Source organism: Ursus arctos, unplaced genomic scaffold (genome assembly GCF_023065955.2).
Source record: "Ursus arctos isolate Adak ecotype North America unplaced genomic scaffold, UrsArc2.0 scaffold_23, whole genome shotgun sequence".
NCBI lineage: Eukaryota > Metazoa > Chordata > Mammalia > Carnivora > Ursidae > Ursus > Ursus arctos.
Genome location: NW_026622908.1, coordinates 43374454 through 43401160, shown reverse-complemented (window position 1 = coordinate 43401160; position 26707 = coordinate 43374454). Strand labels below are relative to the sequence as shown.

General features: G+C 57.3%; 2 protein-coding genes across 3 annotated transcripts; one reads left to right on the top strand and one right to left on the bottom strand.

The window, feature by feature from the left end:
- The first annotated feature begins 243 nt into the window (after positions 1 to 243).
- On the top strand, positions 244 to 13420 carry PITPNM1 (phosphatidylinositol transfer protein membrane associated 1). The gene is made up of 24 exons (XM_026483053.4): positions 244 to 431; positions 1394 to 1512; positions 2962 to 3176; positions 3263 to 3384; positions 3583 to 3807; positions 5281 to 5607; positions 5684 to 5779; positions 5862 to 5969; positions 6668 to 6729; positions 6821 to 7071; positions 7341 to 7530; positions 7631 to 7738; positions 7986 to 8143; positions 8229 to 8434; positions 8890 to 9060; positions 9689 to 9853; positions 10091 to 10239; positions 10350 to 10460; positions 10884 to 11000; positions 11177 to 11325; positions 11415 to 11564; positions 11644 to 11827; positions 12129 to 12257; positions 12909 to 13420. The coding sequence occupies exons 2-24, from the start codon at positions 1435 to 1437 to the stop codon at positions 13170 to 13172; spliced, it is 3735 nt and encodes a 1244-aa protein (XP_026338838.1). The 5' UTR covers positions 244 to 431; positions 1394 to 1434; the 3' UTR covers positions 13173 to 13420.
- A 620-nt stretch (positions 13421 to 14040) lies between these two features.
- AIP (aryl hydrocarbon receptor interacting protein) lies at positions 14041 to 19367 on the bottom strand. 2 transcript variants are annotated; one of them, XM_026483054.4, is made up of 6 exons: positions 19060 to 19367; positions 16787 to 16966; positions 15393 to 15581; positions 14840 to 15016; positions 14614 to 14755; positions 14041 to 14356 (listed from the first exon to the last, which is right to left on the bottom strand). In XM_026483054.4, exons 1-6 carry the CDS (start codon positions 19156 to 19158, stop codon positions 14151 to 14153), a joined length of 993 nt encoding a protein of 330 aa, XP_026338839.1. In that variant the 5' UTR covers positions 19159 to 19367; the 3' UTR covers positions 14041 to 14150. The 2 variants fall into 2 exon arrangements, with proteins under 2 accessions (XP_026338839.1, XP_026338840.1); XM_026483055.4 differs by having other exon boundaries at positions 14180 to 14356; positions 14622 to 14755; positions 19060 to 19304.
- Positions 19368 to 26707: the final 7340 nt, after the last annotated feature.

The following is a 26707-nucleotide window of genomic DNA, read 5'->3' as shown; positions in this document are numbered from 1 at the left end:
ACCCAGGAGGGCTGGGCCAGGGTGGAGATAGGAACCATAAGTGCTTAGGGGATCCCAAAGTGCATAGAGGGAGTAAAAGCGGCAGCCTTTGGAGAACTGCCTCTTCCCCGGCCGCCTTGGGGAAGGAAGGCAGGGGCCGCCCTCCTCCGCCGCGGGCGGGGCTACCGGGACCCCGCCGGAATGGGGAGGGCCAGCCGGGCCCAGGAAAGGGGCGGGGCGGCCGCAGTGACGCGGCGGGCGGCGGGGAGGGCCGGCAGGGGCGCCGGCGGGCGGACCCGGAGGAAGGTCGGGGCCATGGGCCCGCGCTGCGCCTCCAGAGGGTCCGGCCACTGCTGGAACCCGAGGCTGGGGCTGGGGGCGTTCCGGGCTCCGACCCACGGCCCGTCCGCCCCCGCCCGTACTGGGTGAGGGGTGCCCGCCCTAAACTAGAGGTGAGCCGGGACGTTGGCGGGCGGGCCAAGAGCACGGCGGGGGACGGGGACGCCGGGGAGCAGAGGGAAGTGGGGACAATGGGGCCTCTCGCCTGTTCGCTGGGTGCTAAGTGGGGAGGTGGGAGGGGTGCCTGCAGCGGAACCGGGGCGCAGGTGGGCGGAGCGGGTCTCCCGGGGTGGGGGCCCGTGGGATACCCAGTGGAGCCACTCTTGCCTCAGCCCGAAGAGGGGTCAACCCCAGGAAGGATGATGGGGTGGCTGCATAGACGAGTGCCGGGGGTCCAGAAAGGATGCTCAGGAGGGGGAGTCGAGGACTGGGCTGCGGGCCAGAACAGGGAAGGCAGGTCTGGGGGCCGGAGGGGTTAGTTATGTGGTCCTGGAAGGTAGGTTCGGGTGCGGGGGGTGGGGAACAGTGACAGACGCTCAGAGGAGAGGCGCACGGAGCTGCTCTGTGGAGAGACACCCTGGGGGACAAGGTTCTAAGTGGATGTCTGGGAGTGGGGGACAGGTGATCCCACCGAGTAGGGGAAACGGGGTGCAGGGGGCTGGCCCCAAGGGGCTGGTTGTGGAAGGCGGACCAGGAGGGAGGGGACCGGGGCTCCTGGGGGCGGGTCCCCGAGGGATTTTGAGGGGGCTTAGGACACGGCAGCGGCTGGAGAGGCGAAGGTGGCCCGTTAGCCCTCCGGCCCGCGCTCGCCGCTCCGGGGGGCCCGCGTCAGCGCGCGGTTGCCATGGCGACGGGCGGGCGGGGGACTGGGGCTGCGCGGAAAGGAGGTCAGCGCTCAGCCTCGCTGCGGCTCGCGGCCCTCGGCGGCGCTGGCGGCAGCGCCGGGCTCGCCTCTGCCTCCCCGGTGGCGGGCCCAGGCATGGGGTCCGGCGGCCCGAGCCCTCCGGCCGGCGCGCAGGGCTCGGGGCCGCGCGCCGCCGCCCCGCACTGACTGCCGCGCCGTGCCCTGCGCCAGGCGGAGCGGAGGCCGCGCGCGGCCGGCCGAGCACCTTCAGGATGCTCATCAAGGAGTACCACATTCTGCTGCCCATGAGCCTGGATGAGTACCAGGTGGCCCAGCTCTACATGATCCAGGTGAGGGCGGTGGGAAGCAGAAGACCAAGGGGCCACACTTCGTGATGGGGTAATGGCAGGAGCGCGCAGGCCGCACCTGGGACAAGGAGCTGGGACCAGCTCAACCCCCATCAGCCCAGCTCTGGGGCTTGGAAGGACTCAGAGCCTAGGGGAGGGCAGAGAAGTCCCCCTTCCAATGCGGGGGGGGGAGGGGGGTTGGGGGTGGCTATGGGGAAAAGGGCAGAAGGGCCTGGTGGTGCCGCCCCATCCCCCAAGTGCTTGGCCCCTGGTTGATGCCCAGCCCACTTCTGATCTCCTTTAATCCTCCTTAGAATTGTAACCCCTTGCAGAAGGGAGAGGAGTGTATGAGGAGGCAAGAGTGAGAGGCAGGGAGCCGGGAGGGGTGCTAGCTGGTAGAGAAGACTGGAAGGGCCCCCCAGAGGGTGCACCATCCTGAAAACCCCGGGTCGTCAGGGAGATGGGAATGAGGACCCGACCCCAAAACTGACAGAGAGGGACAACAGAGACCCAAAAGGGTAAGGTGGGGTCCAGGCTTGGGAAGAATGCAGCGAGGCCACCTCTCAGGGAGGGAAAACTGTTCAGAGCCTCAGGGAGGCCTGTGTTCCCCATGAGGGTTAGTGTCTGAAGAGACAAGAGGGCCAGGATCTGTCCTCAGGGGGTTGAGTGGGTCAAGTTCAGGCTCCAGAACTGCAAAAGGGCAGGATCTGAGTGCTCTCAAGCTACAAGGGGTGTGGCAGGAGCTGGTATTGGGGTCCCAGAGAGGGAGGGGACTGGGGTCAAGTTCTCAGGTTTTACTGTCCTCGATTCTTCCAGCCCACCCTTCCAGGCCTTCTTGCTGCCCCTGGAGCACACGAGGCACATTCCCATCGCAGGAGCTTGCGTTGGCATCCCCTCTGCCTTGAATAGTTCCCCCCAGCCCACGTCTGCACTCCACATCTACCCTCCCCCACTTGAAGTCATATTCACACTGTGGTCATGTTTTCTTCTCAATGAGGCTTTCCCTGACCATCCTGTCATAATCGTAATCCCAGCCCAATATCCCTGACCCTAGCCTACACTTTCTTCTTCCCATAACACTTACCACTTCTAACATACCATGTCATTTGCTTCTGTTAAGTCCCTTCCTCCACTGGAACTGAAGTCCCACAGGGCAGGCAGGGGTCTTTGTTTTGTTCATCAACAGGAGGTCCCAATTAATATAATCCCAATATGCCTGAAACAGAGCAGACAATAAGTACGTGAATGAGTGCTGGGTTGCAAGCCCTATGGAGGGCTGAACAGCAGCTGTGTTCCCAATCCCAGGGAGCTGCAGGGCACCAGGGTCGGGTTTCAGGGAGGTGGAAAGGCTGGGGCTAGGGCTCTAGCACTATGCAGGGGGCCAGGCTGAGCTGGGGACCCCAGGAGCTCAGCTGGAGCTGAGCTGCCCTTTCTGCTCTGCCCGGGGTGCAGAAAAAGAGTCGGGAGGAGTCGAGCGGTGAGGGCAGTGGTGTGGAGATCCTGGCCAACCGGCCCTACACGGATGGACCCGGCGGCAGCGGGCAGTATACACACAAGGTGTACCACGTGGGCTCCCACATCCCAGGCTGGTTCCGGGCACTGCTGCCCAAGGCTGCCCTGCAGGTGGAAGAGGAATCCTGGAATGCCTATCCCTACACCCGAACACGGTGAGTGGTCGGGGGCGGGCCTGGGGCGACAAGGAGAACAGCCCTGGTGGGCACAGTAATGATCCTCACCCCTGCCCTGTGTCCAGGTACACCTGCCCCTTTGTGGAGAAATTCTCCATTGAAATAGAGACGTATTACCTGCCTGATGGGGGGCAGCAGCCGAATGTCTTCAACCTGAGTGGAGCTGAGAGGAGACAGCGCATCCTGGGTGAGGCCCAGGGCCAGTGAGGGGACCCCAGAGCCTCAGGCCACCTGCCACCTCAGTGGGCAGCCTCTGACAAGTCACAGGCTCTCCTAGCCTCGGCTTCCTGGCGGTGGGAGGCTGCCCTCCCAGTCCCAAGGCAGAGAAGGGGTGGCGGGGGGGGATGGGGCTGGTGTGGCTCAGTGCCGCTGGAACCCCCCTCAGACACCATCGACATCGTGCGGGATGCAGTGGCCCCAGGAGAATACAAAGCGGAAGAGGACCCCCGGCTGTACCGCTCGGCCAAGACTGGCCGAGGACCACTGGCTGATGACTGGGCGCGCACAGCAGCCCAAACAGGGCCCCTCATGTGTGCCTATAAGCTGTGCAAGGTTGAGTTCCGCTACTGGGGCATGCAGGCCAAGATCGAGCAGTTCATCCATGACGTCGGTGAGCACCCAGCCACAGGAGGTCCCCTTGAGCCGGCAGGCACCAGGCCCCCTGTGTTTGAGCCAGGGATGCTCCCAGGCTACTGGGGACGCAGAAGCATAAAGCCTTCATTTCCACGTGATATGGCCCTGAGGCAGGGGGGAGCAGCACAGCCCAGATGGGGGTCGGGGCGCCTCGCCTTGAGGCATAGGTAAGAGTCAGGATGGTAAGAAGTGGGGGAGATAATCTCTGAGGTCCAGGCGGGCTCTGACATTCAGAGATGCTGCTGTTCATCCATTAAGCTTCCAGGATTCTCCAACGTTCTGTGGGTGCAGGGAGACTTAGAAACTCTCAAAAGGGTCAGCAGCCCTAACCGGCAACACACTAGGAAGTACAGCCTAAGGCTGGGACTCTGCCCTCATTCTGCTGGGGTCCCTCCCACTCCCAGCTCCCATGGCCCCGTGCTCTGGCCCCGGTTTCCAGGAGTCCTGTTGCTAACCCCACAGTGCCTGCAGCTCAGCCCTGCCCCGTCCCCCAGCTCTGAGGGTGGGCCGCCTGCTGGTAGAAGAACAATCCTCAGACGGGCGGTGTGCAGGGGCCTGGGCACCACGGGACCTCCAGTGAGCCGCTTCCCTGGTTTTCCCTTCTATGAACGAGCAGGAGGCTGGGCCAGGTGTTAAGAGCTAATCCTGACTGAGCATTCACAACATGTAAGGTGCTTCGCTAATCACTTTTCCTGCAAGGGTTCCTTTAACACCCATGACACCCCTGCACGGTAAGAACCGCTATTCCCATTTTACAGACCAGATGAGGAAATTTAGCTTAGAGAGCAATGTAGGCTCCTTGTCTTGCATTTGTAAAAATACCAGAAGGCACGAATAAGAAAATGAAATCACTCACATATAATTGCTGGTGAGATTCTGATATAGTTCCTTCCAGAAGTTTATAATTATAATCCAACCATTATTAGTTTATTTCCTAGATATTGAAGTTTCTAACTTTATTCCTCTGCTTCCGATGACAATATCCCAGAATGGGTATCATCTTTCGCTACAAACTTCATTAAGTGCCAACACTTCCATTAACTATTAACACCTTCATTAACTATCAACAATTTCATTAACTGTTAATGCCTAATTGTTAACTCCTCTGAAGAAGTCAGCAGGAAGCTAGTGAGAAAGATAACAAGAAGCCACGGTCCCAGCTTCCCAGGGTGTCGCCATTGGGTTTGTGCGCAGAGTTGGGGTGTCCAGAGGGATAAAAGAGGCAGGGACGGAGGGAGGGAGATGGAGCAGGAAGACAAATGCCCCAGTTTCTATTCCCATCTCCCGGATGGCACTTGCCCTGCCCTACTTTATGGCTCCGGGTGGCTGGTGTGGCCAGGGGAGCCATCACCCAGTGTAGAGGCCTGGGCCTGCGGCTGCCCCGTGACAGTGGCAGGGAAACTCAGACTGGGGGGGGGGGGGCATGGTTCTGATGCCTGGGCACCTGCAGGTCTGCGTCGGGTGATGCTACGGGCCCACCGCCAGGCTTGGTGCTGGCAGGATGAATGGACAGAGCTGAGCATGGCTGACATCCGGGCACTGGAGGAAGAGACTGCCCGCATGTTGGCACAGCGCATGGCCAAGTGCAACACAGGCAGTGAGGGGCCGGAGGCCCAGGCCCCCGGGAAGCCTAGTGTTGAGGCCCGGGCCGTGGCCAGCCACGCTGGCACCCCCGATGGGCCTGAGGCCTCCTCCGGCCCCGACGCCTCACCTGATGCCAGTTTCGGCAAGCAGTGGTCCTCGTCCTCCCGTTCCTCCTACTCATCCCAGCACGGAGGTGAGGCTGGGGCACAGGGGCAGGAGGGAGCCCCCTCAGGCTGGATGCCCGGGCTGAGGGGGATGTGGCCCTGCAGGGGGCGTGTCTCCGCAGAGCTTGTCTGAATGGCGCATGCAGAACATCGCCCGAGACTCTGAGAACAGCTCCGAGGATGAGTTCTTTGACGCCCACGGTCAGCACCACAGCCCTGCTGGGGGTGGGGGTATCCCACAGCAGCTCCCACGGCCCCATGACACAGCCCCTCGTCCTTTCAGAAGGCTTCTCGGACAGTGACGAGGTCTTCCCCAAGGAGATGACCAAGTGGAACTCCAACGACTTCATTGACGCCTTTGCCTCGCCCGTGGAGGCCGAGGGGACGCCAGGTAAAGACTGCCAGCCACCAGCGCCCTGTGTGCTGTAGGTGCTCAGACACCCACTCAGTCCTAAGCTTAATGGAGTCCTAAATCGAATGTCCATCCAGAAAGGGTGCTCATTAAACATGCAGATGAGTAGTGAGTGGGTGAGGGGAGGACAGATGGCCGGTTAGAGTGTTTTCCAAGTTCAGACATAGCCCCAAACACGAAGGAATTAATTTGGGAGTCCAGGGAGGCTTCACATGGGAGGTGACGTCTAAGCGGGATTCTGAAGGACTGGACTAGCTCTGTCCAACAGAACTTTCTGCGATGATGGAAAGGTTCTAGCTACTGGCCATGTGTGGTTTCCAAGCACTCGAAATGTGGCCAGTGTGAGTGAGGAGCTGAATTTTGTACTGTATTGCGTTTTAATTTATTTCAGTTTAAATAGGCACATGTGGCTAGTGGTTACACATTGGACAGGGCAGGATCAGAGGGAATTTTCCAGGCAAACAGGCATTGTGGGGAGAGGCGTCCCTAACAGCAGCGGGACCGGCATGTGCGAAGGCTCAGAAATGTGAAATGACCCATGAGAGCCTGATGAGGAAGGACAGAGGAGGTGGGGAGTCCCTCGGGCAGACAGCAGAGCAGGGGTATCTGAAATACCAGCTGAGGGGAACCCCACAGGCCCCTCAGCCTCCTTCACTGGCTTCCCCCTGTCCTTTTAGACCCTGGAACCGAGGCCACCAAAGACATTGGGGATGGGGCCCGAGCACCCAGGGACTCAGAGGTGAGTATGGTCAGTACCCCACACCTGCAGTTCTGCACCCCGCCAGGCAGGCTACCGCTCTGACACCCTGGTACCCCACTGTGCCCCACAGGGCCCAGATGGAGCCGGGGAGCTGGGGGCCGAGGCCTGCGCAGTCCACGCCCTCTTCCTCATCCTGCACAGCGGCAACATCCTGGACTCGGGCCCCGGAGATGCCAACTCCAAGCAGGCAGACGTGCAGACCCTGAGCCTGGCCTTTGAGGCTGTCACACGAATACACTTCCCTGAGGCCTTGGGCCACGTGGCACTGCGTCTGGTGCCCTGCCCGCCCATCTGTGCTGCTGCCTATGCCCTTGTCTCCAAGTACTGGTCAGGGGTGGGAGGGTGGGCATCTTCAGGGGCAGATAGCTTGGGGCTCCAGGGACCAAAGAGACCCCATGAGGAAAGGGGGAGGAGGCCAGGGAGCCAGGCACCTGGGCCAGTCACCCACCCAGCTGGACCCCAGTTTCAATCAAGGGCTCCATCACAAAGGCCCCATGGTGCTAGGACTTGCCAACAGGCCAAGGGGACTTGGAGGGGGCAGCAGAGGGGCTGGAGGCCCTCCCACCCACCGGCCACACCTCCTCCTACAGCCTGAGCCCCTACAGCCATGATGGTGACAGCCTGTCGCGCTCCCAGGACCACATTCCACTGGCTGCCCTGCCGCTGCTGGCCACCTCGTCCTCCCGGTACCAAGGCGCCGTGGCCACTGTCATTGCCCGCACCAACCAGGCCTACGCTGCCTTCCTGCGCTCATCCGAGGGTGCTGGCTTCTGCGGGCAGGTCAGGGGTTAGGGATGTTCCAGAGAAGCTAGCCGCTAGAGCCCCCCTTCTGCCTGCCTCTGCCACAGCCCCTCCTGATGGCTCCACTCTCCCCACCCAGGTGGTGCTGATTGGAGACGGCGTCGGCGGCATCCTGGGCTTCGATGCGCTCTGTCACAGCGCCAGCGCGGGCACGGGGAGCCGGGGCAGCAGCCGCCGAGGGAGCATGGTCAGTGTGGCCGAACCCTGCGTCCTCAGGAGGGGGGTGTCTCTCCAGCTCTAGGTCTCTGTCCCCTGCAATACGACTTCTCTTCAGGCAGCTCCCCTGCTGCCTCGTGCTGCCCCCTCTTGGACTCTGCCCAGAGTTCTTTCCTTGAGTCCCTGCCCAACCCCCAGGCCTCTTTCCTCGCTTCCAAATAAGTAGAAATCGAATCGTCTCCAATCCTAAGGATATTTTTGTCCCCTATTTTGTCTAGAACAATGAGCTGCTCTCCCCGGAGGTCGGCCCAGTGCGGGACCCCCTGGCAGACGGGGTGGAGGGGTTGGGCCGGGCCAGCCCAGAACCCTCAGTCCTGCCTGCCCAGCGCACCCCCAGCGACATGATCAGTCCTGAGTCCGAGGGTGCTCAGAACAGGTGACATTTCTGCCCCGTAACCCACGCCCTGGGCTTGTGTTGGGCTGTGGAGGCAGCAGCACTGAGCACCCCTCTCCCCCCACAGCCTGCAGGCAGCCCCCCCAACCACCTCCTCCGGGGAGCCCAGGCGGGCAAGCACAGCCTCCTGCCCACCTGCTGCCGCTTCTGAGGCTCCCGATGGCCCCAGCAGCGCTGCCCGCCTTGACTTCAAGGTCTCCGGCTTCTTCCTCTTTGGCTCCCCGCTGGGCCTGGTGCTGGCTTTGCGCAAAACCGTGATGCCCACCTTGGAGGGTGAGCCCTCAGGGTGGGGCGGGAGCCAGCCCTTTTCCTTCGTCTGCTCCTCCCTAGCTCTTTGGTCCCCCACGAGATGCTGGCATTATCGCCATACCCCACTGCACAAACTAAGATGCTGGCTAGAGAAGGGGAACCTGAGGCCCAGAAAGAAGGGACTTGCCAAGATCAAGTTTCCCAAAGTGCGCCAGGAGGAACTCAGGCCATACGCGATGCTCCGCTTGAGAAGGGGTCTGACAGGCAGAGGAAATACTTCATCCTGAATCACATCAGCGGATGAAGGGTCTGATCTCTTCTTAGCTGAGACACCTGTCTCACTTTCCCGGGACCCTGGGGAGTGCAGTTTGGGAAGTGCTGGCTCAGGGTTACACAGCCTGTCAGGTGCTGCTTCCGACACCCCCACCTCCCAGCATGCCCAGCTGAACCTCCTCCTTCCTTTATCTTCTGGGTTCCAGTGGCCCAAATGCGGCCAGCCTGTGAGCAGATCTACAACCTCTTCCACGCCGCCGACCCCTGCGCCTCCCGCCTTGAGCCTTTGCTGGCCCCCAAGTTCCAAGCTATCGCCCCACTGGCCGTGCCCCGCTACCAGAAGTTCCCCCTGGGAGACGGCTCATCCCTGCTGTTGGGTATGCCCCCAACCAAGATAAAGGGGAGAAGGAGAAGGGCAGCAGCCAGGAGGGATGGGAATGGGCTTCCCTCACCCAAGAAGACATGAGCTGGTTCCTACATCGTTGATGACCTCTCATGTCACCAATCCCAAGACCACGGAGCCCTACCCTGGCCCTTTGTGAGGATCCCCAAGGCCCTCTGATGGCTGGGCTAGAGAGAGGAGCCAGTGGCACTGGGGTGCTGATGTCTGGGAAGAGCCACAATGTGGGGGACTGCTGTAACTGTGTGGAGGGGTGCACGGCATATGCACTCGTGTTCATGTATCAATATGGGGCATGTACCCGTATGCATGCAAGTGGGTACCCATTTGGCCTCATGAGACGAGTGGGCCTGTGTTGGAGCGGTGGTAGCAGGCATTCTGGCAGGAACAGTGGGCTGTCAGCGTGAGCTAAGAGGAGGGAATGCCCCCTACCCTTCATCTGCACACTTCATGTGGGGCACTTCAGCCTCAGTCAAGACCTGACCAGGGAGGGCTGGCAGGGGAGATGGGAGGTGCAGGGGCCAAGCTGTCTCGGAGGCCCCAGGTGAGAAGACAGGAGGGCAGCCTGGCTCAGACTGCCGCTCAGGTTGCCCCACCTCCCCCAGCTGACACTCTGCAGACACACTCAGGCCTCTTTCTGGAAGAGCTGGAGATGTTGGTGCCCTCAACACCCACCTCCGCCAGCGGTGCCTTCTGGAAGGGCAGTGAGTTAGGCACCGATCCACCGGCCCAGCCAGCTGCCCCCAGCACCACCAGTGAGGTGGTTAAGAGTAAGTCAACCAGCCACCCGGCCTGGGGAGGGGACACTTATTCTACCTCCCAAAGCGCAGCTGAAACACCCTTCCCCCCAGCATTTGCTCTGGGAGGAGAGGGCCCCAGCACCCAACCTTGAATTTGGCAAAGAGCAGGCCTGTCAGAAAGGAGGGAGGAAAGAGCACCCAGGGGCCAGACACGTGGGCACGAGGTGGGAGGCCACCCCTGACTCACTGCCCAACGTGGCCGTGCAGTCCTGGAGCGCTGGTGGGGGACCAAGCGGATTGACTACTCGCTCTACTGCCCCGAGGCACTCACCGCCTTCCCCACCGTCACGCTGCCCCACCTCTTCCACGCCAGCTACTGGGAATCGGCTGATGTGGTGGCCTTCATCCTGCGCCAGGTGGGCTCGGGGATACGTCTGGGAGATGAGAACTGGACAAGGGATGGGGAGCCGCGGGCCAGGGGAGGCGCGGCCCCAGGTTCCTCGTTCACGTGGCCTCACGTGCACAGGTGATCGAGAAGGAGCAGCCACAGCTGACGGAGTGCGAGGAGCCATCCATCTACAGCCCGGCCTTCCCCAGAGAGAAGTGGCAGCGCAAACGCACGCAAGTCAAGATCCGGGTATGTGCCCTACCCCTCGCGCCCTCAGGAGCGAGACCCTGGCCTCTTTCCCCACCATCCCCGCCCTGAACTACTTTTCCGGGACTTCCCAGGCGCCGCCCCCGCCCCCTGCCCCCTATAGTCCTGGCCCCGCCTCCTCGAGCCTCGGCCCCGCCCCTGGGAACCAGGAAACTCCTCCCCTTCCACGGCTAATTCGGACGTCGGATCCTCGCTCTCCGCACAGAGCCTCACCCTCTGAATCCTTCCTGTCATGACTCCATGCCCTGGGAGCCGCAGTTTACACGCACCTCCGACCTCAGGTCGGGTCGGCAAAGCGCCCACCACTTGGGCGTCGCCCCTGTCTGGGCACGGGTCCCCCACAACAGCCCCTCCCGCATCCCTGTCCCCGCCGGGCTGCGGGCTCACGCCGTCTCCTCCCGCCAGAACGTCACTTCCAACCACCGGGCAAGCGACACGGTCGTGTGCGAGGGCCGCCCCCAGGTGCTGAACGGGCGCTTCATGTACGGGCCCCTGGATGTGGTCACGCTCACTGGAGAGAAGGTCAGGACCCGGCGGCCTTGGCCCCGGGTACACCCGTCCCCCTCGAGCTGACCTCGCGCCCACGGGAACTCGATCCCTCCACCCCCGACGACAGCCTGCCCAGACCCTCCTCCACTCAGTGTCCGGGGGTGCACGGGTCTCCGCCCCATGGGCCTCTCGCCCGCTCTCCCCACCAGGTGGACGTCTACATCATGACGCAGCCGCTGTCGGGCAAGTGGATCCACTTCGGCACTGAGGTCACCAACAGCTCCGGCCGCCTCACCTTCCCGGTGCCCCTCGAGCGCGCGCTGGGCATCGGCGTCTACCCGGTGCGCATGGTGGTCAGGTGAGCGCCGGGCAGGCCGGGCTTCCGCGGGCCGGGACTCTGCCGGGCCTTGCTTGCCCCGTGCCACTCATGCCGTCCATGGGTCGCAGGGGCGACCACACGTACGCCGAGTGCTGCCTGACTGTGGTGGCCCGTGGCACCGAGGCTGTGGTCTTCAGCATCGACGGCTCCTTCACCGCCAGCGTCTCCATCATGGGCAGCGACCCGAAGGTGCGCGCTGGCGCCGTGGACGTGGTCAGGTAGGAGCGGCGCCACCCCACTCGCCCCAGTGACTGGCCCCACCCCCGGCGATGGAGCTGACCGCAGTCCACTCCGCAGGCACTGGCAGGACGCCGGCTACCTGATCGTGTACGTAACGGGCCGGCCGGATATGCAGAAGCACCGCGTGGTGGCCTGGCTGTCGCAGCACAACTTTCCTCACGGCGTCGTCTCCTTCTGCGATGGCCTCACCCACGACCCACTGCGCCAGAAAGCGATGTTTCTGCAGAGCCTGGTCCAGGAGGTGAGGCTGGGGAGGGGGAGCCCCCTCCTGGGGCTGTAGGACCCGCGGAGGCCCACGTGGTCCCACCCCCATGGGCCCCGGACCCTAACTGGCAGGAGAGGCCCCCATGGCCCTGCCCCAGTCCTCCCGACCAACTCCAGCTCCTGGGGACCTGGTGACTGGACGTTGTGGCCCCGCCTCCATCCGACGAGCCCCGCCCCCGAAACCCTCTGACCTGGGATGCCCAGCAGACCCACCCCGGTCTCTTGGAACTACCCAACCCTCGTCCCCTAGGATGGCTGACTGGCCTCTCCTGCCACAGGTAGAACTGAACATCGTGGCCGGCTATGGGTCCCCCAAAGACGTGGCCGTATATGCGGCACTGGGCCTGCCCCCGAGCCAGACCTACATCGTGGGCCGAGCGGTGCGGAAGCTGCAAGCTCAGTGCCAGGTGAGGGCAGAGTGAAGGCGGGGACTGGGAGGTGGCCAGAGAGCCCGAGCCTGGGTCTGAGGCCATGAGGACCACCTGTGTTCAGAAGCACCCAGGGGATGGCTATAAAAAGGCCAGCTGGCCTCGGGGAACTGGGCTCCTCCTAGGATAGGGTCCTGAACAGTTTGGAGCTGCTGGGCAGGCCGGGATTGGTAACAGAGGCGGGAGCGTGCTCGAGACGCTGAGTGCGCATTGCATTCCGCTCTGGCCTGGCCCTGGGCATGGACCTTGAGCTTTCTGAGCCCCGACTTCCTGTCTATAGAACGGAAATGATGAACTGGCACCAGGCTCCACAGCTCTCGTGAACATCACATAACATGCACAGGGCTGGGAACAAAGCAAGTGCTTACAGGATGTTAGTTCCTGTTCTTTCCCACCAAGCCCTCGGGAAACTGAAGCCCAGAGAGGCGCAGAGCAAGGAGTAAAGCCAGGGTGCTCTGGCTCCCAATCTGGGGTTCCTCTCCGCTGAGAGAAGGCTCCAGGTCAGGCTGTGCCGGGCCCGAAACGCTGCCAGCACTGCCCAGGAGCCTGGGGCGGGGGAGGTCGACAGGTGAGGGCCGCGCGTGGGCCTGAGATCGGGCATGCCCTCATCCCTGCCCATTCTGCCCACAGTTCCTGTCAGACGGCTACGTGGCCCACCTGGGCCAGCTGGAGGCAGGCGCCCACCCTCACGCCCCCGCGGGACCCTCCAGGGCTGCCCTGGCCAAGAGCAGCTACAGCGGGGCCAGCCCTGTGGACTTCCTCCGCAAGCAGAGCCAGCTGCTTCGCTCCAGGGGCCCCAGTCAGGTGGAGCGTGAGGGCCCAGGGACACCGCCCACCACCCTGGCCCGAGGCAAGGCCCGGAGCATCAGCCTCAAGTTGGACAGTGAAGAGTGAGGCCCACACTGTGGCCGGCCCTGAGTTATTTATTCATGTACGCGAGGGGCCCAAGTGGCACATGCGGGCGGCTGGGGGCCCAGACCTCTGGCCCCCAACCCCACACCCTGCATCTTTGTCTGCCCCTCAGTGTTGCTTCCCCTTCATGTCAGGGGCACCTAGCCTCGGTGGGGGGAGGAGGGAGCGGCAAGGGCCCAGAGGCTTTTCCAGTGTGTGTAAATCCATGAAAATAAACCACCTGTAACCCACCTGACTGCCCACCTGCCTGGCACCACAGGGCTACCGCGCCCAGTTTCCAGTGTGATGGGGACACTGAAGGGCAGAGGGGGCCAGGATGCACCCTGGGTCATAGCATGAGTTAGAGGCAAGGCCAGGATGGGGACCCGGGACTCGGAGGTTCTCATGGAGGGCTCTGTCCTCCCTTCTACCCGAGGCCTCCTCCTGAAGAGTCAGCCCACCCCACCCCACCCTCCCCACCCGCGTCAGCCCTGCAGTTCGCAAGGGCTTCTGACTGAAACCTGCCTCCCGAAGCTGGGGCCAGAAGACCACAGGACCAGAGGCTCGAGGGGAGAGCTACACTGGGGGCGTGGGGCGCATCTCACTCAGGCCCTCCTGGCTGTGCCTTTGTCTCCCCCTGAAGACTGAAGGCTCCCAGGCGCCTCGGCCCTGGGCAGCAAAAACACTTCCTTTGTGACAGACATCCTCCTCATCTCTGTTGGGGACACTGAGGCGCAGAGAGGTCTTGGAGCTGGTAAATGGAAAGCTGGGATTAGAACCCCAATCCTTGCCTCCCCAAACCACCCCAGTGCGAGGAAATTCGAGGTGATAACCCCGGCTCCCCCCAATGGATCAGCTCAGCAGGCGCAGGGAGAGATAAATACGGCCTTTATATACAGAGAAGCATGACGTCACGGGGGCAGGGGTGCCGGCGGCAGCAGCAGTGGGCTGGGCAGGGCGGGCAGGGCCGGCAGGGCCCTATCAGTGGGAGAAGATGCCCCGGAAGCGAGCCTTGTCCTCTTCGTCCTTCTGCCGGATCCGTGCCTCCAGGGTCCGCAGCTCCCGGCTCACGATGGGCGCCAGGGCGGGGTCCAGCTCCAGCACCTTGGCAAAGTCAGCCTGGGCCTCCTGGGCATTCCACACGGCCGCGTGCGCCTTGCCCCGCTTGAAGTAGGCCTTGACGTTGTCTGCAGGGGTACCGGCGTGGGGGGAGACAAGTCAGCTGCCCGGCCTGACTACTGGCACTGCGGCCCCCTCCTGGTCAGAGCCCTCCCACCCCGAGGATGCCAACCACACCCCGAACCCCATGCCACCCTTCATACGTCACCGGCACCACGGAGCCCACGGCCCCGGCTGCGGGGAGGACATCTGTTCGGGCTCGTGTCGGGGTCAGGACAGGGCTGCCGTCAGAGGCTGGGCGGCGCAGCCCGCGCCCGGTGCTCACCGTCGTACTTGTTGAGGATGGAGGAGCAGTGGTCCAGCACCTCGTAGTACTCCCGGGCCACCAGCTTGCACTGACAATAGTTGAGCAGCAGCGGGGTGATCTGCTGGTCCAGCTGGATCCAGTCCGGGGAGCCGGGCTGCTCCTGGGGGCAGGGAGAGGGCAGAAGCTGCTGAGAGCTGGCTCCCTTGGCTCCCCCTCACCCCTGCACCACCGCTCCGGGCTGCACCTTCATCTGCAGGTTCTTGAGGCAGGCGATGGCGTCGTAGTACTTGGCGGCGGCCTCCTTCACGTGGCCCTCGCGGTACAGCCTGTTGCCCTCCTGGTGAATGACCGGCACTGCCTTCACCTTCTCCTCGTCCGTCATCGCCCAGGGGTCCTGCTGGTACGTGCCAGGGTTCTCCACCTGCCAGAGCACGGGCCATGCCACGGTGAGGCTCCAGGGGGGCGGCCTCTGGGCAGGCCAGGCCTCTGCGCGTGGGCCCCAGGAGCAGGACCACTTGTTCGCTCACTGGCCATTCAACAAACATTCAAGTGGGACCTCCTACCAGCCAGCGCAACGCCGGCTTCCAGGAACAGCGCAGCAAGGGAGACGGTGAGAAGCCCCCCCTCGGGAGCGCTGTGGAGGCAGAGGGACCCCAGGGGGGAGAGCCATGGGGACTGCCGGGGTCCCGCCAGGCGTTCTTGTACCTGCCCTGTCCCGACCCCCGCAACAGTCCACCCCCCGAGCCCACAGCCCCGGGCGGGCAGGCAGGACCAGGTCCCGCCAAGAGGCCCCTCACCTTAAGCATCTCAATGTCGAAGATGAGAGGCTGGGGGTTCTGCTGCAGGGCGTCCAGGTCGGCGTGGCCCAGGGAACTGTGCTCGTGCATCTGGGCGATGCCACAGCAGTGCCGCTGGCCCTCCAGAGGGTCCTTGCCAGCTGCGATGTTGCGCAAACTCTTGGCCACCAGCGGGTACAGGACCACATGCTGCAGAAAGGCGAGTGGGCACCAGGGGCTCTGTCAGCATCGGCTTGCCTGGGCACGAGGCCCGAGAGGCCCAGCCACCGGCCCCATCAGCAGCTGAGAAAGGACACGGAAGCCCAGAGAGGGGTGGCAACCGGCGCAGGCCCCACCCTGTTAAAACGCAGGAGGGATCCCAGCCTTCTGTTCTGGCGAAGTCCCCGGCTCCTGCCACACTCTCTGGCCACCAGACCACGCACCCCTCCCACGCCCGACACAAACACACTCTCACTGTCAACCCATCTCCCCCGCCCTTGCAAGCTCACTGGGATTCTTGCCTCTTCCTCCTCCTCCCAGAGGTGCGGCCCACAAGCGGGGCTTCCCACCATTTCTCGGGTCCCTCCCTCCACACTGTACTCAGCATCTCTTCCTTCTCTCCCACCCCAGCCCGCCCCATTCAGGGCCTATCTCCTGTCTGGGCCCAAGGTAGCAACTCCAAGCCCTTGGCAGAGACCTCCAGGCATAGAGGACCTAGCCTTTGACCTTTCACTAGGAACAGCTGCTGAGATTGTAGGAACCGGACTACCCCCACCGCAGTCCGACCAGCTCTGCTCACTGCCCCTACTGTCTATATGGGGGCAGATTGCTGGAGTGACGTCTATGCAGCCAGCAGACATGTCCTAAGTCTTGGTGCTGGGCATTTTGAGCTAAAGGTAAACAGTCCAGTCCCTCCTCTACAGTAGCTGAGACCCAGGGAGAGGACCAGATCCTGGCCATGCAGGGCATGAAGGGTTAAAGAAAGGATCCAGAGGAGGGTTTCAAGCCAGCCACCAGCAGTCGGGGAGGGCTTCCTGGAGATAGTGACCCCAGGAATTCACTTTGAAGTATGAGGGAGGATCTTGGCCAAGAAGGGGATGGAAAGGAAAGGCAGGTAGGTGAATGGGAGGGGAAGACTGGCAGGAGTCAGACTCTGCAGGGCTTTGTGAGTCTGAGAGCGACTAGGGGCCAGAGAGGATTAAAGACACAGTTGTGCAAGTCGTTTGCATTCAAGAACTAGTCCCCTGGCTGCCATCTGGCTAATGAAGAGAAGGCAGAAGAGGCCAGGACCCCAGTGCCCTGTTGGTGTGGCGCCCTGGAGGGAGTTGGTGGTGGCCTAGCTAGGGCACAGGCCCTGGGATGGAGAACAGAGAACGGCCGGACAGACACTACAGGCCGTGTGGGATGCCAGGTACCTTGACATCGCAGCAGAACTGGGCGATCTCCCCCTCACGCATGGTGCACACGATGGTCTCCCACACGGGCAGCTTGAACTTCTTGCCAATAATGAGCTCCATGGGCTTGCCACGCACCCGGCTGTCATCCAGCACGGCACCCTCCTTGTCGCTGTGCAGAGTCCGGTAGTGGAACGTGGCCTGCGGGCCACATATGGGATAAGGCAAGGGCACCAACTCTCACCAAGCCCCCACGGACAAGCCCAGCTCCTAGCCTGCAGATAGCACAGGGCACAGGACTCGGCCAAGGTCACCACCTGACCTCTACCCCACCACCCAGAGGAGGAAACTAAGTCACAGAGAGGGAAGTAAGGGGCCCAAGTCACACGGTTAGGGGGTGGACAGGCTGGGATGGGATCCCAAGCACTCTGGCGCCAAATGTTCTTTCAACAAATATTTACTGAGCACGTATTATGTGCCTGAGCTCTGTGCTAGACACAGCAGTAAACAGAGACAAAGTCTCTGCGCCCATGGAGTTCACCGGACCTTCTGGTGGAAGGAGATGAGGCTGAAACACAACAGTGTACTGTGTACAGTGGCGCAAAGGGCTACGGATCAGAAAACAAAGTGCAGCAGAGTAAGACAGGGCGAATTCACACGCGGGAGGCAGGCACTCTCTGAGGAGGCCACATTCAAGCAGAGACCTGAAGAGAGCACGAGAGAAAGCACGCCAGGACAGATGCTGGGGTAGGAAAATGGTGTGACCCTTCTAGGCCAAGAGAACAGCAGGGGGATCGCGGGGTGTGTTCAAGAAGCATCAAGGCCAGTGTGGCAGCAGCTGAGTGAACGACGGGGGGGTGCACTTGTGGGAGAGGTCCAGGCATGGAGGGTTTTTTAGGGATGAGCCTGGGGGAGATCATCTGCGGGTAAGTGCAGAAAGAAGAGATCTGAAGACTGAACCCTTGGCAGGATATAGGTAGAGGAGCCCACGCTCTTGTCCACCACACCAGACCGTACCCCTGAACTCCATTTCCGAATCAGTGAAGTGGAAGCACCCCCAGTACCCGTCTCACACGGTGGGAATGAAAGGAAATAAACCTGTGTGGTATTTAGCACGGGGCTCACTGTGAGCACTCAGTCTGTGCTGGGAATTGTTATTTGGTATTACCTGTCCCTGGTTTTTGGTGCCACTGTTCACATATCTTCACTATCCTTACAATGTCTCTTCTTCTGGCGTCTGTTCCATCCAAGATCTCCCTTGCCAAGACCTTCTTCAAGGCCATCAACCCCCGCAGCCCATGGGGACACCCACCCACACCCACACCTCTTCTCTTCAGTCTGGAAGGATCCCTCTTCATATAACTGATCACCAGAAGGATGCAGCTTCCCTCTGCTCTCAGGACACTCACACTGGGCCAGCCTAGGATCTTTACCTGCCTAACCCGGGCCTAGCGCTGCTCAAGGACAATGTGTTCATTCAAAGACGCTCTTACTTTTGGTGTTCAGTCTAGGCCAGGATCTTTGGTCATTCGTTCAATACGCATGCTCTGTGTGACGCTCGGCGGGGCCCAGGGGCTGCCCCTGGAAAGCTCCCCACTCTACAGACAAGAGGCAACTGGGAAAGGCACTCCAGGAGGAGGGAACTGCATGAGCAGAATCGGGGAAGCCTGGAGACATGGGTTGTTTGGGGAGGGGGCCTGAAATGGCCTGGATATACAAAGGAGGAAGGTAGTAGGCTCTTTAATTTCCCAGCCCTTATCTGTCCTGAGCAACATCACCTAGAGCGGTCCAAAACTCTGCCGAAGAGTTCCAGTCTGGCAGACCTGACCTCCGGACATATTCAATGGGTTTGCACGCTCCGGGGCCTCACTTTTCCCATCTAAACAATGCGAGCTGGTCTAAGGGTTTTCAGAAGGCCCTCCTATCTATAAAAGAACTTGAACCTTGCAACCCAGAGGCCCCGGGCCTCCTCCCCAGTCCCGGGGCACCTCCCAGGTCCCAGGTATCCTGCTCCGGGTCTCCTCCACTGAAGCCAAACCCCCTCAACCTTCTTATGATGACTGACGGCCTCCCCGACCAATGCGGCCACACCGCCAAGCCACGGGGCGAGGCAGACGTATCTAAATTCACCCCCTACTTAAATTCAGACCAACCAGCCTCGAGCTCGGCATGTGAGCAGTAGGGTCACCGGCCGCTGCTATCTGGGCATGCGCAACCTCTCGCCTAAGGCCTCCTCCCGCCTCGCATGCGCACCGCGCCGCAGAAGGGTTGAGGGGAGGGGGCTACGCACGAACCTTGGTTCCATCCTGAAAGTCAGGGAGCTCTCCTCGGCCCTCCTGTATCACACGCTTTTGGATCCCGTCCTCCCGGAGTCTTGCGATGATATCCGCCATCCTTCTTCCCCGCTTCTCTCTTTCGGTAACTTCCGGACTCCTTCGGCAGCTTCCGGACCTGCTTCGGCAACTTCTAGAGCTTCGGCAACTTCCGAGATGGCGCCATTTTGGCTGAGGGCAGACGTCAAAAAGGGACTAAACGTAGAGACGGACTGTGATTGGTTCTCTGAGCAGCGGCCGAGAACGCGGGCCTGACCAGCGAGGCCCCGGGGCCTGTCAGAGAGGCGGGGCCAGGGTCTGCCGGGCGGGACCGGGCAGGACGGGGCGGGGCGTCCGTAGCGATCGCGTCCTTGAATGGATTTGGACTGGCCGTCCCACGTGGTTGTGTGCCCCCACCCAACCCGTTTAAAGTTGTAGTACCGTAATAGCATGACAGGGCTCGGAGAATGCGGGGGACCCCATCCGTAACGCCGCGCCCTAAAGCTACTATTATTGTGTATCCCTTTCTGGCCTTTAATTTTCTTTTAGCACCATAGTGACTTTTGCGTCCTGGGTTTTTCTCTTAAAAAAAAAAAAAAAAAAAAAAGCCCAGATAAGTGAAAAGACCAGGAGTAAGAGGGAGGGGAAGGAGGATTTCAGTATTCCTGTATGTACAGAAAGAGACTGAGAGCCCTTCGTGGGGTCAGGAGTGAGTGAGTCGTCCCCTGAATCCAGCGTCAGGCACGCAGGAGGTGCATAAATATTAGGAAACACATGACTGATAGAAGTGAGGTACTTCGAGGACTAAAACAAGGTTTTTCTTGGCCTCTGGAAACTAGCTGTGAGCAATAGCGGTAGGAACCTTCACCCAACGTAAAGGATTCCGTACTCCAGTAAGGGGAGTGTCTTGAGGCCTGGGCCATGTCTTCATCCTCCCCACCTAACCGGGAGGGTTACGGTTCCTCCCCTCTGACCCAGGTGCTAAGGGCTTCAGACATTCACACTGGGTCACTGCCCACAAGAAGTCCCCTGAGAGAGGTGGGACCCAGAGGTGAAAGGGAAATGTGCTTTGTTGGGTTGGTTTTTGCTTTTGCCTTATACCAACACAGGAAGTTTTACGGCCAAATTTTGAAGCAATTTCGAAGCCTGTGTCTTATACAAATTGTTCTAGAAAATGGAGAAAGAGGAAAAGCTGACCAATATATTTTATGAGGCTAGTTTAATCTTGATTCCTGACCCAGATAAGTATACCATAAGACAAGAAAGGGATAGGCCCATTTTACTGATACACATAGATATAAAAAATACTAAATGAAATATTAAGCTAACCAAAACCACTAGTGTGCACAAAAAAAAAATGCATCAATATGCTAAGTGAATGTCACTCACAAAAAGACAAGTACTGTATAATTACATTTATATGAGATACCTACAATGGTCAAATTCATAGAGGCAAAGTTGAATGTTGGTTGGTGAGGGAGAGAGAAATGAAGAATTGTTGTTTAATGAGTACAGAGTTTCAGTTTTACAATATGAAAAAGTCCTAGAGATTGGTTCTTAAAAATGTTTAAGGTAGTAAATTCTATGTGTATTTTCTGCCAATTAAAAATTAAACTTTTTTTTAAGATCTTTTATTTACTTATTTGAGAGAGAGGGGAACAGAGCACAAGCAGGGGGGAGGAGCAGACTTCCTGCTAAGCAGGGAGCCCCATGCAGTGCTTGATCCCAGGACCCTGAGCTCATGATTTGAGCCGAAGGCAGATGCTTAGCTGACTGAGCCACTCAGGCACCCCTAAAACGCTTAAAAAAAAAAAAGAAAGAAAGAAAGGAAGAAAGAAAGAAAGAAAGCAAGCATCAAGATCAAGTACAGCTCATCCCAGTAAAGTAAGAATGGTTCAGAATAGATAGAAACATCTAGGGGCGCCTGGGTGGCACAGCGGTTGGGCGTCTGCCTTCGGCTCGGGGCGTGATCCCGGCGTTCTGGGATCGAGCCCCACATCGGGCTCCTCTGCTGTGAGCCTGCTTCTTCCTCTCCCATCCCCCTGCTTGTGTTCCCTCTCTCGCTGGCTGTCTCTCTCTCTCTGTCAAATAAATAAATAAAATCTTAAAAAAAAAAAAAAAGAAACATCTATCATTATAGTTCATCACATCAGTGAACTAAAGGAGAAAACTCATATGGTTATCTCAAAATGTTCAGGAAAAGCATTTGATGAAGTTTTATGACCATTTATGATAAAAACTACAGTTAGGTGGGGTGGCTGGGTAACTCTGTTGGTTGAGCTTCTGACACTTGATTTCTACTCAGGTCATGACCACAGGGTTGTGAGATTGAGCCCTGCATCCAGCTCTGCATGTGGCAGGGAGTCTGCTTGAGATTCTCTCCTCTGCCCCTCCCCCTGCTCTCTCTCTCTCTCTCTCTCTCGCTCTCAAAATAAAACAAAAAACCTTGCAGTTAGGAAAAAAGAGGAACCTTCTCAGATTGATAAAAAGCCAAGTGTGATTCAGTATGATAGCATAAATGTTCATATTCCCTTCAACATCAGGAACAAGACAAGTAATGCTCTCTATTGATGATGCTATTTAGCATAGTATTAGAAGTCCTGGCCAAAGCAATAAACCAAGAAAAATAGTAAATCCAACAGAATCTATGGGGAGACTATTTTAACAAATTAGAGAATTCTGCAGTATAACAGGGATATAAAATAAACCTACCCAAAATTAAGAAGTCTTCACACCATCAATAACCCAATAAAAAATGTAATAGAAAATAAGGTACCATTCACAAGAGCAATAAAACTCTGAAAGTATTTAGGAAATAAAAACACAGCCTGGAACTTTTTGGAGAGAAAATATTTCAAGGACATAAGTGAAGACTTGAATAACTTGAGTGTCATACCTTTTTAATGAATCGAAGAGCTTAACATTTGAAACTGATTTCTCCTGAAATTAATATAGAAATTTAATTGAAATCCCAGTGAAAATTAAGATGTTTTTTGAAGAACTTGGAAAAAATTTTGTAATATTTCTATAAAAGCATAAAGGCGCATGAAAAGTGAGGTCAAGTTTGAAAAAGATGACCAAAGGCGGGGGTGGGGGGTGGCTTGTCATATTTTAAACCACACCGCAAACCATGATGATAAAAAGCATGTGATACTGAGAATTAGTCAAGCACACCAAAGGACCCAAAAGAGAGCTTAAAATAGATATATATGTTAACAACTATATACTTGATATACCATAGAAGTGGCACCACAGTTCAGAGGGAGAAAGAACTGACTGGTAGGGGATGCTGGGAAAACTGGCTCACTCCACACGGAAATACATATGGATCCCTTCTTGTACCACAGCCAAACACAGAGTGTGTAGGGTTAGGGATCTTAATATAAATGGTAATACCTAACATGGATCGCGTGTTTATACATGCCAGGCACTGTGCTATGCTCCTTACCATGTGGTGACTCATTTAATCCTAAATTAACACTATGAGGGAAATACTGTTATTAGTTCCATTTGACAAATGAGGAAACTAAGGCACAGAGAGTTTACATAACTTGCTCAAGGTTGGACAAGGAGGTAAGTAACATGAGTCATGCAAAGTCAAATTGCGTCTTTATTTAAAATGTTGCTATTTGGGGGCACCTGGGTGGCTCAGTCGGTTAAGTCTCTGACTCTTGGTTTCCATCATCTCGGGGTAGTGGGATTGAGCCCCTTGTTGGGCTCTGCACTCAGCATGGAGTCTGCTTAAGTTTCTCTCTCTCCCTCTGCTCCCTACCCCCCTCAAATAAATACATACAGATTTATTTATTTATTTGAGGGGGGGAAAGGCAGAGGGAGAGAGAGAATCTCAAGCGGACTCCAAGCTCAATGCGGAGCCCAACACGGGGCTAGATCCAAGGGCCCTGAGATCACGACCTGAGCTGAAACCAAGAGTCAGACACTTGACCATCTCATTCAGACAACTGAACCATCTAGGTGCCCCTCTAAAATAAACACATAACTAAAATATTTTTTAAATAATAATAAATAAAATAAAATTTCGATATTTTGCTCATCATGTATATTTGCCTTCAATTTTATTTTTAAAAATAGTGCATGAAAGTATTATTGAGCTTGCTTCATCTTTTGATGTCCCGTTGAGTTTTTCACCCTCGCCCTGGCCCTCCAAATTCCCAGTACTAGTAAGAAGACAAATTCCAGTGCAGCTTGGCTCCAGAGTCCGTGAACTACCTTGTTGCAACACTGTTCTAGATCGTAAAACTATCAGGCCAGGAGAATATGGTGTTGGAGAATAGCTTTGTGATCTTGGGGTGAGGAAACACTTCAAACAAAACTCAAAGAGCACAAACCCGATGGACTTGAACCTATAAAACCGAGGATCATTTATTTTCTCGTTTAATGAATCTTTGTGTGTAAAGTAGAAGCAGAACGAAATGAATTTATTGACCAATTTATTTTTCAGAAATGAACTGAAAATTTCGTTTTATAGCAGGGGCAAGCCAAACCAAACCAAACCCAAAACACCTCAGTCACATTCCGGTGATCTGACTAATGGCCCAAGTATGTCGTGAGAGATGGTGTGTAAAGAAACACAGCATCTCTGAAAGCAGCAAACGAATCTGGGGGAGTTTGTCTCCCATGTTAGTCGTATCTGCTGGGGATGCCAAGTGGCCACAGGCTCTCCCCCTCTTGCCTTCTTAGCCTGAACTGAGCAGTCTGTAAATTTTGATCCTTTCTTTTCTCTCTCTCTCTCTCTCTTTCTTTCTTTCTTGTAAATTCACAAAACTTTGGAAGGAAACACAATAAATTTTTGCTTTCAAATGGCTTGATCTACCTTTTTGCCTTTGAAGTGCCTTTGAAGCAAGTGTATGTCTAACTCCTTGTGAGGGAATCCTGGGCCCTCTAGCCCCTCGTCCACAGAACAAACCAGGCAGTGGTCAGCAGCTACCTTTATTTGGACCAGACACACGACTCGGGGAATACTGCCAACAATCAGACCAACATGACTTGTGAGCCAAACAGACAAAAAGAGGAAACCGAACAGGAACGGTTTCCATTTTCCATGTGTGTTTCCAGGTGTGTGTGTGTTTGTGTTTTGAGTTGGCCTTGAGTATGAATTCAGAGGAAGCTAAGGAACACCAAGCACTACCATGATGAGATCCTAGATTTCCACAACAGACGTGTGGGGCCCAGCTGCCCCTTCGCTTCGATGGAGAACAAGCCTAGAAGGATGATGAAACTATGAGGAAGGGTAAAATCATCCCTCAGGAAACACATTTTCAGATCAGGTTGGAGATACCAGGCCTCAAGGTAAAGGGACTTACATCAGGTGGTCTGTAAAAACACAGAAGACTGGGCCCCTGGGTGGCTCAGTCTGTTAAGTGTCTGCCTTCGACTCAGGTCATGATCCCAGGGTCCTGGGATCAAGCCTCCCCCCCTCCCCCAGGCTCCCGGGAACTCTGCTTCTCCCTGTCCCACTGCTCCTCCCCCTGCTTGTGCTGTCTCACTCTCTCTCTCTCTCTCAAATAAATAAATAAAATCTTTAAAAAAAACTAAAAATAATAATAATAAGTTTTTTTTAAAAACATAGAAGACTAAGGTTTGGAAAGAGGATAAATAAGGAGTGTTAAAAAATATCTCTTCTGGGCTGACCCGTTCAAGACAGAAACAAAACACCTTTCAGTTTCACCCATTTCTGACTGAAAGTCATACCAGGGCTGACACGTGACGAAAAGTAAGTTTAAACCTCTTACAGGGGCTCCTGGCTGGCTCGGTGGGTAGCGCATACGACCCCTTGATCTCAGGGTAGTAAGTCTGAGCCACGTGTGGGGTATAGAGATTACTGAAAAATAAAGTCTTTAAAAATAATGAATTAGGGGCGCCTGGGTAGCGCAGTCGTTAAGCGTCTGGGCTCAGGGCGTGATCCCGGCGTTATGGGATCGAGCCCCACATCGGGCTCCTCCGCTGGGAGCCTGCTTCTTCCTCTCCCACTCCCCCTGCTTGTGTTCCCTCTCTCGCTGGCTGTCTCTCTGTCACATAAATAAATTTTAAAAAATCTTTTTTAAAAATGAATTAATTAATTGGGGGGGGAAAAACCTCTTACACAATACTTTTCCTCCAGGGGTGGGGGCAAGAAAACACGATACCGTTTTTAGTTTTTAACGAATGTTAAAGAGGCATAATCTTGGCCTGAAAAAATCCCACTCTTCATTTTGCTGGTCAGTGATGTGCCGCAGAAAATCACGAGTCAAGGGTTCAGTCACATGTATTTTGTGGGTCAAATGACTCACGAACATGCCAAGCAGACCATGTTTCTTGCAAGCCTATGCAGTTTCTGGTCTGGTCCTGTCCGCGATGGAAGTTGGTGCGGCGTCCTCAGAAGGTGAGGGTGTGATGTGGCCCCTGCCAGCGTCTTCCTCCCGTGTGCTGCTGCTGGTGTGTTTCTAAAGCTCCCGAAGATGTGGGTTCTGAGCAGTTTTCCTCACACTGGGTCCAACGGGAAACTGCCCCGTGGGCATCTCCACCCTGGCCTAGTGGTTATTTCTCTCTTCTTTTTCTTTCTTTTCTTCTCATCCTTGTAGGAGGGGCTCTGCAACGCAAAAAGCAGAAGCCTACAAACGAGAAAGTAGGAGGCAGAGACACACAGAAGGGTTAGAAGTTCCTGGAAAGTCTCAGGTCCTTGTCCTCCGAAACCACGGGCTGCAGAGAAGGCCTCAAATAGAAATGTGGAGAGAACCAGAATTGGAGTTGTCACAGAACCGAGTAGAAGATGGCAGGGGGTGCGGATCCCCTGCAGCTCCTTTGAAGAAGGCATATGCGGCAGTGGGAAAGACAGACAGCTGAAACTGACGCTGGCGAAACAGGCAGGACTGCAACCAGGTGGGGCGGTCCTGCGCCGACAGTCCTTGCAACCCCTCAGTATTCTACTTCAGCAGGTGTCTCAAGCGAGCCCGGGGAGAGTTCTGGGGCACCCCCTGCCGGTCAGTGACGGAGAGTGCGGGGCGTGGGAGAGGAGGAAGAAGCCCGTCGCAGGAGCCCCTCCTGAGCAGTGCTGGTAGAGAACCCCCATCATCCGCAGGTTGGGGCCCAGCAGGAGCCAAGGCTGCGCTCACCAAGGATGCGCCAGCCTGCACTCCGTGCCAGGACTCCGGGCATTGTTAACTAAGGGAAGCTTAGACAAAGTAAGCAGGCAAAGCCAGGGCAGAGATCTGCACAACACCGCATTGATACTTAGCCGGGTATAGACATGCAGATCAGCACAGTCCGCAGAAGAGGGAACTACTACAACTGCCAAGGGCATGAAGAGCTGTTCAAACTCCCCAGTTGTCAGAGAGCCCAGATGGAAATTAGGAACCACTTTAGATTCATCAGATTAGTAAGCATTCGAAAACTGGAATACCAAGTGCTAAGAGAAAACCAGAACCCTCATGGTGAGTGTGACAATTCATTCAGCCACCCAGGAGAGCATCTTCGGTGCTCTGTGAAGTCAACGGTGCCTGTACCCCATGGCCCGGAAGTCCTGCAAGGGCACTGAGGCCAAGTGTGCATCGCCAAGGGGTGTGGTGGGTAACAAAAGTGCTGGGTGCTCAACACGGCACACTACATACGACTGGGGGAAGCAACAAATGAGATG

What these genes read in the sequence shown, in the direction of transcription:
- PITPNM1 (XM_026483053.4), top strand. Translation starts at nt 1,435, where the DNA reads ATGCTCATCAAGGAGTACCACATTCTGCTGCCCATGAGCCTGGATGAG. An exon ending in GTGCTGGCTTCTGCGGGCAG is followed by an intron (nt 7,531 to 7,630) that starts GTCAGGGGTTAG and finishes CTCCCCACCCAG; the next exon opens with GTGGTGCTGATTGGAGACGG. An exon ending in GCACGCAAGTCAAGATCCGG is followed by an intron (nt 10,461 to 10,883) that starts GTATGTGCCCTA and finishes TCCTCCCGCCAG; the next exon opens with AACGTCACTTCCAACCACCG.
- AIP (XM_026483054.4), bottom strand. Translation starts at nt 19,158, where the DNA reads ATGGCGGATATCATCGCAAGACTCCGGGAGGACGGGATCCAAAAGCGT. An exon ending in ACTTTCAGGATGGAACCAAG is followed by an intron (nt 16,967 to 19,059) that starts GTTCGTGCGTAG and finishes TGTGGCCCGCAG; the next exon opens with GCCACGTTCCACTACCGGAC. An exon ending in TCAAGAACCTGCAGATGAAG is followed by an intron (nt 14,756 to 14,839) that starts GTGCAGCCCGGA and finishes CCCTGCCCCCAG; the next exon opens with GAGCAGCCCGGCTCCCCGGA.